Source organism: Lycium ferocissimum, chromosome 8 (genome assembly GCF_029784015.1).
Source record: "Lycium ferocissimum isolate CSIRO_LF1 chromosome 8, AGI_CSIRO_Lferr_CH_V1, whole genome shotgun sequence".
In the NCBI taxonomy this organism is placed as follows: domain Eukaryota; kingdom Viridiplantae; phylum Streptophyta; class Magnoliopsida; order Solanales; family Solanaceae; genus Lycium; species Lycium ferocissimum.
Window position 1 is genome coordinate 37,116,041 of NC_081349.1, and position 11,847 is coordinate 37,127,887.

Here is an 11,847-nt window from a genome sequence, read left to right on the forward strand (position 1 = left end):
TAAAAATAGTCGAATGATATTATTGTATATTATTAAAATATATAATATGTGATATATTACAATCTTAATACTTTGTAAATATATATTTTCTAGAAATAAAATAGTAGAACATAATTTTTTATTTAAAATAAGCACTTTCGCGTATTTTTCTTTTTTTGCCGCCTGCACACGTTGCGTAAATATCTATTTTTGTTTTGCAGTCGGCAAACCCTTTATGGGATTAGGACTTGAAGAAGAGGAAACTCAATTAATATACCATGTGAGGATTGAAAAAAGTCCCTGCAACTTGCAATTTTAAACCTTAAAGATACCAACAAAATGACGGAATTGTTTAGTTTGGCGTTGAATATCAATTTCATGTCATCACCAACGTAAGCCGTGACCTTATGTCATACAAACTCTAGCCATAATAAAACGAGCGATTTGACCCATGTTTTTATTTTTTATAAAAGAATGTGTCATTTCAACAAAATAATATGTTATTATAATTTGTAATCTTTGTCGTGTTTAAAGGCAGAGACCTATTCAGAATTAAACATCTAGGAATTTATATACTAATCTCAAGTTAATACTATATAATAAGTAACTAGGTCTACAGTCAAGTATTTATAGATATATATTAGATATATATTTAGTTAATTTTTTAATACACATATAAGATCAAGGTAAAAATTATTGAGTTTCCCGTGAGTAATGCCTGATGGATGTAACTTCTGAATGGGAGATATTCTGATTGATATTAATTTTATTCTTTCCCTCATTCCATTCTTATTCACACATGTTTTCAACTAATTAAATTCCTTATTAATTATATTTAAACTCGTTCTTAGCATTCAGCATGTTAGTTCCTAATTAATGGAAAGTGGAGTTACTAACTTTATTAGTAACAAATAAATGCACATATATACTTAATCACTATATTTGGTCCAAATGTAATTCAGCCTTATAATTAAGCACACGCAAAGTACCCTAAATTGCAAAATATTATCTAATCTCATTTCAATTAAAAATTAGCTGGCTAATAATATGTTATACTACTTCATTGATTTCCCTGTCCTATTTAAGTTTATGTTTTTTTTTTCTCCATTGTCACTTAATAAAGGAATTTCCCTTTATGGTTATGATAAGCATCACATGATGTTTAGTGATAAGCATCAACCTTAAGGCATAGTAAGTAATCAAAATTACTTTGAATTACCAATGGTGATCAATACGCTATATTCACATGGATTTAAGTTATATACATTCACCATATAAAAGATCTTATAATATTGTTAGTGCAATTTAATTTATGAGAACGTATTATTTGCCAGTTATCGAGGTTACCAATCTATACTTATATAGAGCTATCTACAATGATCTTTTATGGGTTGTTTGGATGGTTATTTTAACTACATACAATATTTGTTTTGATTGTTAATTACTTATATTTTATTGTATTGTATTGTTAAATTAGTTGTTATTGTACAATATATAGGATACAATCATAGAAAGGTTGCTAAATTACAACAAACAATTCAATCTATTCAATCTTATATCCGTAAAATAATACGATGCAGTACATTATACTCCATCCGTCCACTTTTACTTGATCACTATTCTAAATATTAATGTCCACTTTTACTTGTCCGTATAGAAAATCAAGAGAAAATGTACTATTTTACCCTTAATATTATTTTCAGTTCATTTCTCAACGACTAAGATAACTTATACTAATAATTAGGGGTGACATAGTAAAATTATCATTTTATTTATCCTTTCTTAAGGGATGTGCTAAGTCAAATATGGACAAGTAAAAAGGAACGGAGGGAGTAACAACTATCCAAACAAGCTGTTAATGCCCTCCTTAATACGTAATGAACTACGTCACTTAACCCCCAAGTGCATATATTTGTAGTTATTGATTAAGTACTCCATTAGCATGAAAGAGTTTAATAATCACATATTCTTTCTTGTCGTATAGTGGCAAGATATGAGGATTTCTCACATTTATAATTACGTGTTGGAAAAGTATTTTCTGTTAAACAAGAAAGGCCATAAATCTTCCCAAAGTTGGAATGTGATGACAACTTGTGGCTTAGAGGCTTTTAAATAACAATTAAGTATTCATCAAGGTTTAACGAAGTAACCTCTCATTTAACACATACCATCACGTAATGATTTGTGAGAAAACGAAAAAAAGAAGTCTGGTGCATTAAGAATTCTGCAGATTCGTATATGATAACATGATTTTGACAATTTATCCTGACACAAGTATATCAATAATGAATTACGATAAGAACATGTAACCTATAAATCATATAAAGACAACTTTAATGTTATTTCAAGATTTCCTTCCTTTGTGAGCAAACAAACAAATTAAATAAGAGGAAGCATAAACATAAGCTTGATGAGTGATTCTAAAACTGATAATGCACCTGATTTCATATGCTCCTATGTGATTTTCATTTTTATTCTTGTTCAGGTTTAAAGAATGGCGTTATGTTGTACCACACTTGGCCTTTTTCTGTTACATTTTTTTTAAAAAATTTAAATACTACTCAACATATTGTAGTCACATTTCTTCAATTATTTCTCATTATTATACCTCATTTCAGTTTTGGCAAGATGCAGAAATTGCGAAAGATAAAGAAAATAAAACAATTTTCTTAAAAATAGGCAATATTAATATGTTGGAAATTTCTTTTAGTCATGTAAATATATTTCTTTTAATCATATGTTTTCTAAGAGTCTTTTAGCGCAATAAAAAAAAATTATTCCAGTAAGAAATATAATTTCGAGATAAACCCATGAGATAATCATATAACTAAATCCCAATTCTCAAACTGTTTGGAATTGAAATGTAATTATTGTTGGTAGTTTTGGGCAAAATTAAGAACTTAACATTGACTCTCCGTGGTAAGATTTTGTTAGACTGTTTACGGTATCACTAGTTATAAGTATGCATTGAGGCTTGAACTTTGCTCACTTATATTATAGGAAGTATTTTAATTTCACTATTTGTTATATTTTGGGACTATTTATACCTTTATTAGTAGTAGATTATCTTGTATTTTTCTTCCACTCTCTAATGGAACGGTGAAGTTTTTCCTGTACTTTTGACTATGACTTAAAATTATACTTAATAAAAATATTTTGCACAATAGGTATATATGACTAACATTCTATTGAAATAACTCAAAGTTAAAATACCACCAAGGGTTTTTAATCTAATGAAAATATTCCATACAATAGGCGTACGTCTGATTCCCGTTGCCCTTTTCTCGTCTCCCTTTCTCCTTTTTTTCTTTTTCTTTTTTGGTTTCCCCTCGATATCTGATATCAACTTTAATCAAAATTCATTATTAATCTGAATTCACGTTAGAAAATTTCACGTAGGGGATAAAATATTGCCGGTTAAAGACAATTCTATTCTCAAAATTCAAACCTAAGACATTTAACTAAGAACGAAGGGATACTTACCTCACCACTATAATATTTGGTGATCCTTCTCCCTTCCCCGATCACTCTATGTAATGGAAAAAATCTACTAAAGGAAAGTAACAATATCTTCCCTCCCTTCTCCCAAAGCACCACCTAAATAAACCACGACAGCACAAGTACACAATATATCAATATCAAAGTTCACAGTTAGACTTCTCAACAAGAAGATTATATTTACGCTTTCCACATTAGATCTATCCTAATAATTCATACTTCCACAGCATAAAAGATTTAGCTGAAAGAACATAATCGTTGACTAAATGAGCTGATTCTTGACTTCATGAGAGGCTGAAGATGAAAAGTACTTAACTTATAATTACGCAAAAGAATTTGTTGAACTTTTGATGGATGATAACCGACCAATAAAGACATTATAGTTGTAGATGGGTGGTTACTACCACTTACTACTATTAGGAGGGAGACTATTGGTAAATACTAATTTGCATTGGGTATGTATATCGAATCATGTAAATTTTGCTATAGTTAAATGATTTAATGAAGTGAGAATTAATGCATGTTGATTAACTATGGTTAAGTGCTAAAGGTCTACGTACAAACATATGCATGTCATTCATCTATTAGCTTGATGCAAACTTCTGGTGGATTAAATTTTTTTATTGTCCTCTTTGGTCAAGTTATACGCATCCTTTTCTCCAAAAGACCTTGCACCATTAAGAATATTTTTACACCATAAATGTAGCTTTCTTCCCGTTTCGGCTACCCATGTACGACTTCTATTTGAACACCTTGCAATTTCATCCTTGAACTAAATTCCATATGACTCATGATTATCTCATGGGTTTATCTCGAAATTAACTGACATCAATCGAGTATTTATGGCCATCAAACCCCTCAGACTTCTTTTTGGTATGCGTCTCAAAGCTACTGTGGTGAAGATAGCAAATCGATCTATTGACGGGAAAGACACTAAGCTCGGCCACATACCTTCATTTCACTATCTTCATACTCGTCTTGTAGAATTATTGGTTCTAATATCAATTTTTGAGTTGAACCAGCCAAAAGATACTCTTAACATGATTACACAACTTACACACGTTAGTTATATGATGCATAACTGATGCTAGTCATATGAGGTACAAAATAAAATTTCTCGACTCGGGGTTCTCTAAGTCTAAAGTCTAATAATTATCGTAGAATCAAGAATAAAGTTTTCATTCTGTTCATGCCAGATCATAAATTAGTAACAACTCCCAATTTCCATCGGCAGCCTCTCATAGGCTACCACTAATACATACATTTTCACAGGGACGCGTGAAACTAACTAACACGTTGAACTTTTGGACCACTTCTGATGGCTTCTCTTTAAGGCACGCCGCCAAGCAAAAGCACTGGCACGCACGCTTTCACATCGTAATATTCCTATTCTATTCGTAGTTTGGTCCGCCAATATCAAAATAGGAGTACATTAATACACTAATTCTTCACGTTTTAATTTATTCGTCTTTTTAGTTCGTTTTAAAAATATAATTTTCTATTTTGTAAGAAATTCTATAATTTAAAATTCTATGACTTGTTAAGATAATAATACATACTATATTTTGATACATTACATACATACATTTTAATAAATGACCAACACAAGATTCAAATAAAAGTTGTCCAGAGACCTCTGTCTAGCTTACTTCCAATTTTTTTTATTTAACTTAAAATGATAAATTATAAACTAATATCAAAAGTGGAAACAAAATTTATATACCGCCTCCAGGATATTCCTTTTGGTCGCATTAAAGGATTTGTTAAAGTTCGGTTTGAGTCAGTTATCCTCTAAAAGATCATTAAATCAATTTAGTCAGTTTTTCAAATGTTAGAATCAAATCAAATCAATTAAGTCGATTTCATTGTTTCGGTTTTTGTTGGTTTTGTCGGGTTTTTTGGTTTTTTTGGTTTATCAGTTTTAATTTAAATATATGACAACATACGTCCAAGCACATATTAAATTGATTATTTTCTAGCATAACACTACCAAATCAATTACTCTTATTTGAGAAAAGAAAGAAATATAAATCTAATCAAGTTATACATGTACTTTCCCCAAAAATTTGTATGCATCATTTAAGAATTTAGCCATTTTCAAGGAACAAAAAAAAAAAAAAATGTTCTTCCAATGAATTTGTTTTTGTGCAATAAATTAAAGATCTAGTTGTTATATACCAAGATATCTTCGAATTATCAAAATAAAAATAACAAATCAAACTAGAAAGTAAATACAAAAATTGGATTACTATAAAGGCAAACACATAAGAGTACGAATCAAGAGTGCTAAAGATTAATATTTCTACACACACACACACACATCTCTATATATGTATCTATAATTTTTAGATAGATATTTATATTGTCGGTTTGGTTTGATTATTTCGGTTATTTTTTGCATAAAGTCAAAATCAAATCAAATCAAATTTTATCGGTTTATAAAATGAAAAATCAAAATCAAATCAAACAAAAAAGTATCGGCTTTTTTCTTCGATTTGATTTGATTTTTCGATTTTTCGTGAACACAATTATTAAATGAGAAACTTTACACAGAAAGAAAAAAAAAAAAGCATCAACTAGGTATCAAATATTTACAATTATATGTAACTGAGAATATGCCACGTATGTTTCCCCCATTATCTTAATCTAGAATGAGGACTAAAGTCTTCGTCTAGTTCAGTCCCATAGATTATGTTCCTAAAAATTCCACAACTTGGCCTCTAAGATTATATTAACAAGCAACAAAGACGTTTTACTATTAAAATATAGTGGAGCCAATTATGCACTCTCCTCTTTCATTATAAATTATAATACTCGCTTTACACTTGTATCCTTTTCCCTTTTAGATAATTCAACATAAGTTTCTTAAATTTCTCCCTAGAAAAAGGCAACAAAAACAAAAAGAATCCAACCGTATATGCATTTCTCATTGTGACAAAGGAGTTTGGTCCGAATTCAACCTTAAAAGCTAACTTGCGAGATAAGAATTTTCCAAGACGATATAAAAGACCAAAGACCGCATCCACAACCGATATGGGAGTTTAATATATGCCTGCACGACCGGAAGTGGACATATTGAGCGTGAACAATATATCAAGGAGCTCAACATCTAGTAATTAATCAAGAGCTAGGATGAGTCTGACTCTAATATTATGATATACTATAAGAAATGAAACTTGATTCTTACCCAACCATAGAAGCTAGCTTATAAGGTGAGAATTGCGTCCGAAAACATATATTATATATAAAGAAACCAAAGACCCCCATCCACAAGACCACAACCGATGTTGATGCTAACTCACTATCCTCGCACTCGATTTAAGCTCGTCTCTGTCCATTAGAAGTTCTACTTTTTCTATTAGCACATAAATGTCTAAAAAAATTGACTCCTAGGAAAACTCAAATCTAATGAATAAAACTTTATCCCAACTAAACTGGTAGTATCTTCTCTCTCTCCTTATATATATATATATATATATATAATTTATTTATTTTTAAAGCATAAAACTAAATAAATTAAACTTCGTACGTAAGATACTACTCCGCATAACATGAAAATTGTAAAATTTCCACAAAAGCTACAAATGTTTTGCATAAGAATAAAATAAATGTAGATGCTATTAGTGAATGATAATGATGAGACTATATTTCTCTATGAATCTCCAACCTCTTTCGATTTTTAAGGTACTCTTTGAGCACTATGTTTTTGTCACATGTCATTGTTCAATTGTTGCTGTAAGAAGCACACGTCATCAATATTCCATGAATTGTCCATCCATCGGCTACTATTTTGTTGATCCACTTCTTGAAACCCTAGAAATCCAGGGTGAAAATAACCCGTGGGGCTAACTGTGGGTTCCCCATAACACAGCTGATTAGTACTTTGATTAACTTGAGAATAATCCTGATTACTGCTTTGGTTAATTGAGAAATTGTAACAACCATCAGCTAGGTCAGATGATGACGAAACTGAAGTGCTTGAATAATTAAGACTGTTTGTTTTCTCATTATTCGCCTGCAGAATAGGCATATAGTCGGACATAGGATGATTCATGTTTGATAGTGGCCGTTGAATTTCTTGATTTTGGATGGCGGTAATGGTGGGGCCGGAGGAAGAAACCACCACCGGGTTGGAAGCGGCGGCGGCTGCTTGAATTCTCTCGGCTAACCTTGGCATCCAAAGATACTTCATGGTATCTTTGAATTGCTTGCTGTTCACGTCACATTTGAGCTGTTTAGCATGCTTTTGCACTCGGGTTCTCCAATAATTCTTGATTTCGTTATCTGTTCTTCCGGGCAGATGTTGAGCAATTTTAGACCAGCTAGAAAAAGAAAATGAAAATCATATTAGACACGTAATTTTTTCTTACTAATAGATATGAACAAGAGTAATCAAAACCTTTTATACTGTAATCATTTATTTATTCTTGTTTTGTTTTATTTAAATATTTTCTAATTCTCATTCATTGAAGAGATGAGTGTAATAAAAAATTTACACGATCAGTTTCTTTTATATCGAGGAGTTTTGGGATTTGGGGGGGGGGGGGGGGGGGGGGGGGGGAGGGGTGGTGTACCTCAACTGTGGGAGCTAATCAAATAAGCTAGTCCTCAACGGTGCCGTTGGTAAGGTTTAGTTATTACAATATCACAAAAATTAATTTTGCGAGTTCAATAAAATATATAGGGAAAAGTGTAAAAACCATACGTGAAATTAATCCGTAATTATCTATAAGAATACTGAGTTCGGAATATAGAAGGATAAGGTAGATATTCTATTACACACAATTAAACTACTATATTAGGTGTAAAAATCTTTACATTATTAGTAAGTGTAACCTAAATGAATGTTTTGAAATTAATCTTACCGGTTTCCCCAACGAGAATGCAATTCAAGAATCAAGAGTTGTTCTTCAAGAGTGATGTTGCCACGTCGAACATCTGGCCTAAGATAATTAAGCCATCTTAATCTGCAGCTTTTCCCAGTTCTCTTCAGACCTGTTTAAGTAATTCCAACCGATTCAATCATTAAATTAAATTTCTCACTTTATAACTAATTAACGTTAAATTAAGTTTAAAAAAGCAGTTCCAGAACATATAAGTATACGCTTAAAAAAACAGTACCAATACCAATTCAATTTTACCACTACTTCTACCCCACCCTCCCGCAATGCCCCACAAATAAAAAAACACTTTTCCCTTTATCTACAACAGATTGGACAAGTGTTTAGCATTTAAGAGATTACCTTGTACGGAAAGAAATTATACTAGAAACATATCCACACGAATATTTATCTGCATGTGAACTATCTATATTATTAGAAATTAAAAAGAAAATGAAAATAAATATTTCTTGAAATAAATAAAAGCTCGTTTCTCAAGAAAGGTTGATTCAACTAACTCGATGAACATGATTTTCTTACATATTTAGTAATTAATAAATCAAAGTGGTTATGTTGAAATACGCTAATTAAGATGACCACCAAGACACCACAAAAAGAAAAAGAATATTAGGACGGAAGGACAACTTCTGATGTTAAAATGAAAAACGACAAATTTTGTAGTTAATTTTCTGTAGGTGTTGGATGAAAGAAATTAAGAGATTTTGAGTTTAAGCCATGACAATTAGAAAAATTCCTAATAAGAAACGCACACTCTTAATGTATGCGAGTATAAATCTAGAGTAATCAGACCAATAGATTCTGAATATCATATGGAGATGACAAAACAATAGACAATATTAACATATGTGGGAAAAAATAATAATTACCAGCACAACGGGCGAGGGAATTCCAGCGACCTTCACCATGATGAGCAATAAAATTGATTAGTGTAAAGTCTTCTTCAACAGTCCATGGACCCCTTCGAAGGTCCATAATATTATCTTCGTCCCTGGTTTCTTGATTATTGTTCGTAAAATCTCCTCCTTCTTCTTCTCCTCCTCCTCCTCCTCTTTGGCTTGAACCAACTTTAATTTTCTGATGATGATCCATCAATTTTTTATTTTTTTTTACTCTAATTGGAGAAACTAATTGATTGATACAAAAAGGTAAAAATAGAGGGGAGAGAGAGAGAGAGAGATGGATGATATGAGAAGAAAGATGAATGGATTAGTACACGAGGACATAGAATTTGATGGGACTTTATAAAGATACAAAAAAGTGGGAGAGGTTTGAAAAAATTGTGTTGAAAATAGCAGTGGCATGTGAGGGAAAGCAGAAGTTAAAAAAAGTCGTAGTTGTAGTAAATACTATGTATCCCACAAAGCCGTAACAGGGATACTTGTGTGAGAAATTTTATTAATCAAGATTTTCTGCAAAATAATCATAGATCAAACAGTGCAATCAGAAGAAATTGGGTTCTATCATAAAGATTTATATTGGCAAAGTTCACAAGTTGGAGATAAGAAGCTGACTCGAACGACTGACATCCGCCGCATGATAAACTACAGTCTTTCAAGTCCCCCTATTGATTCGACGACAAGTGGTTATTCCTTTTTTTTCTTTTCGAATTCATATTTATATCTTCTGCAACAATTATTGGGATGGGCTTTCATGAAAAGAAAAAAAAAGCCCTTTTTTGAAAAGAAAAAAAAAATTAGCACTTTTGACCTCACAAAATCTTTGGTCAAACAGGTTATAACAAGTTGGATCACGGAAACCACAAAACCAAAGCAAATTAAAAATAATAAATGTCCCAAATTCAAGCTCAAACCAACTAGCAATAGTCATTGAATACACCCTTTGGTACTTTAAGTAACAAAAAAGTGGCCAAAATATCCCTGACATTTGGATCCTAGGTTAGAACCCCAATAGAGTTAAAAAGAAAAGTTACAAGGCATAAGTTCATATGAAACTATACCTATTCGCTATGTAGTTACATAGAAGCTATGCCGAACACAGCAAAGGTTTCTATGAAACTATATAGAACCTATGCCTATAGGCATAGTTGCGAAATTAAGGCAGAACTTCATTTCCACGAACTTTTGCAGGACAAGGCATAGGCTCTATGTAACTTCGCTCGAATAGGCATATGTTAATAGAAACCTATGCGTTGCGAAATTATTATTATTTTCGACTCTCTTTTGGAGATCGAACCCAGAATCTCTGGTTCGAAAAGTATACTTTAGCCCATAAATTTTCATTAAATGAGAAGTAGGGATGAGGGGAAAAAATTAAAGACCAGTCCGTATGAAGGGCAATCCACGCAATTTTTTTGATAGTTGAAAGACTTTTTAGAAAATGGAAAATGCCCCTGCTTCTAACATAATTATGCGATGACACAAGTGGGGCGGCAGGGCGCGACTTAACTAAATAGGTGATATTGATCTTTTGGTCTACTAGCCCCAATCATAAATAACGCCACCCATCCAAGTTAACTCAAAACAATTAGCAACTATTTGTTCGTACTCAATTGCTTAGATGCTTCACGTTTTATGACTGAATAAATTTAAAAAATAATTTTTCATTGTTTGTTTAAAGCCGCAATATATTTTTTGTTCTAGACCAGTGTAAATAAACTCAAATTGATTCCAGATCAAGGTTCAATCCAACTTCTTCATCTTTTAACAATAGTGAATTCTTATTTAAATTTTAAAACTTTCAAACTTCAATTATGCAAGACCTGTTCTTACTCATTCTTTTTTTATATGGCATTATTAACATTTGGTTTGCATTTTCACGATGGTCTTATCTTTCTAAATTGAATCTGAATAGTAATTATTAAAATCGAATCATCAACAAGATGCTAGTTCCCTTAAATATTACATAATTTGTCCAGTCAATTGGATCAACACAGAAGATGATCATATACGAACGTAATAAGAGAAAAGCAGTTAGGTTTTTCCCAAACTCTTCCAAACGTACGAAGAGCACAGCATAAGCCACAACATTTTCTAGCTAACCAATTTTTTATATTATAGTAGTAATAAAAAGTCTGGCATGTACTGATATCATGTCAAAAATTATGGGCCTTAAAAGGCTGCACAATTAAGAAAAAAATAGAAACTAACTACGACCTTCATCACTAATCTGTCATTAAATTGCTCATAGCTAATAGAAGTTTTTTATAATTTGTTGCTAATTCGTCACTATAGGATTAACGATGAATTTTGTTGTTTTAGCTACAGAATTGTTCGTCGCTAATTCCTATTTCTTTTAGTCGTGAATGTCTGCATTACTAAAAGAAAAACAAAGCAGCTACAATAACATCTATAAACCAATAAAAATAACGAATTCAGCTCAATGATCAAAATGCCCTCGCTAACAATCAGACATGTTGATAGAGTGCTACTTGCTAATCCCACTTATGGAATAGTAGAAAAATTAAGATTTTAAGTGAAACACCAACTCTCAGTCTCTTAGCCCTCCTTAT

At 31.6% G+C, this 11,847-nt stretch overlaps 1 protein-coding gene across 1 annotated transcript; it reads right to left on the reverse strand.

Moving 5' to 3' along the window:
- Positions 1-6,999: 6,999 nt before the first annotated feature.
- LOC132068300 (transcription factor JAMYB-like) lies at positions 7,000-9,921 on the reverse strand. Its single transcript, XM_059461854.1, has 3 exons — positions 9,245-9,921; positions 8,343-8,472; positions 7,000-7,799 (listed from the first exon to the last, which is right to left on the reverse strand). Exons 1-3 carry the CDS (start codon positions 9,465-9,467, stop codon positions 7,187-7,189), a joined length of 966 nt encoding a protein of 321 aa, XP_059317837.1. The 5' UTR covers positions 9,468-9,921; the 3' UTR covers positions 7,000-7,186.
- Between the last annotated feature and the right edge of the window lie 1,926 nt (positions 9,922-11,847).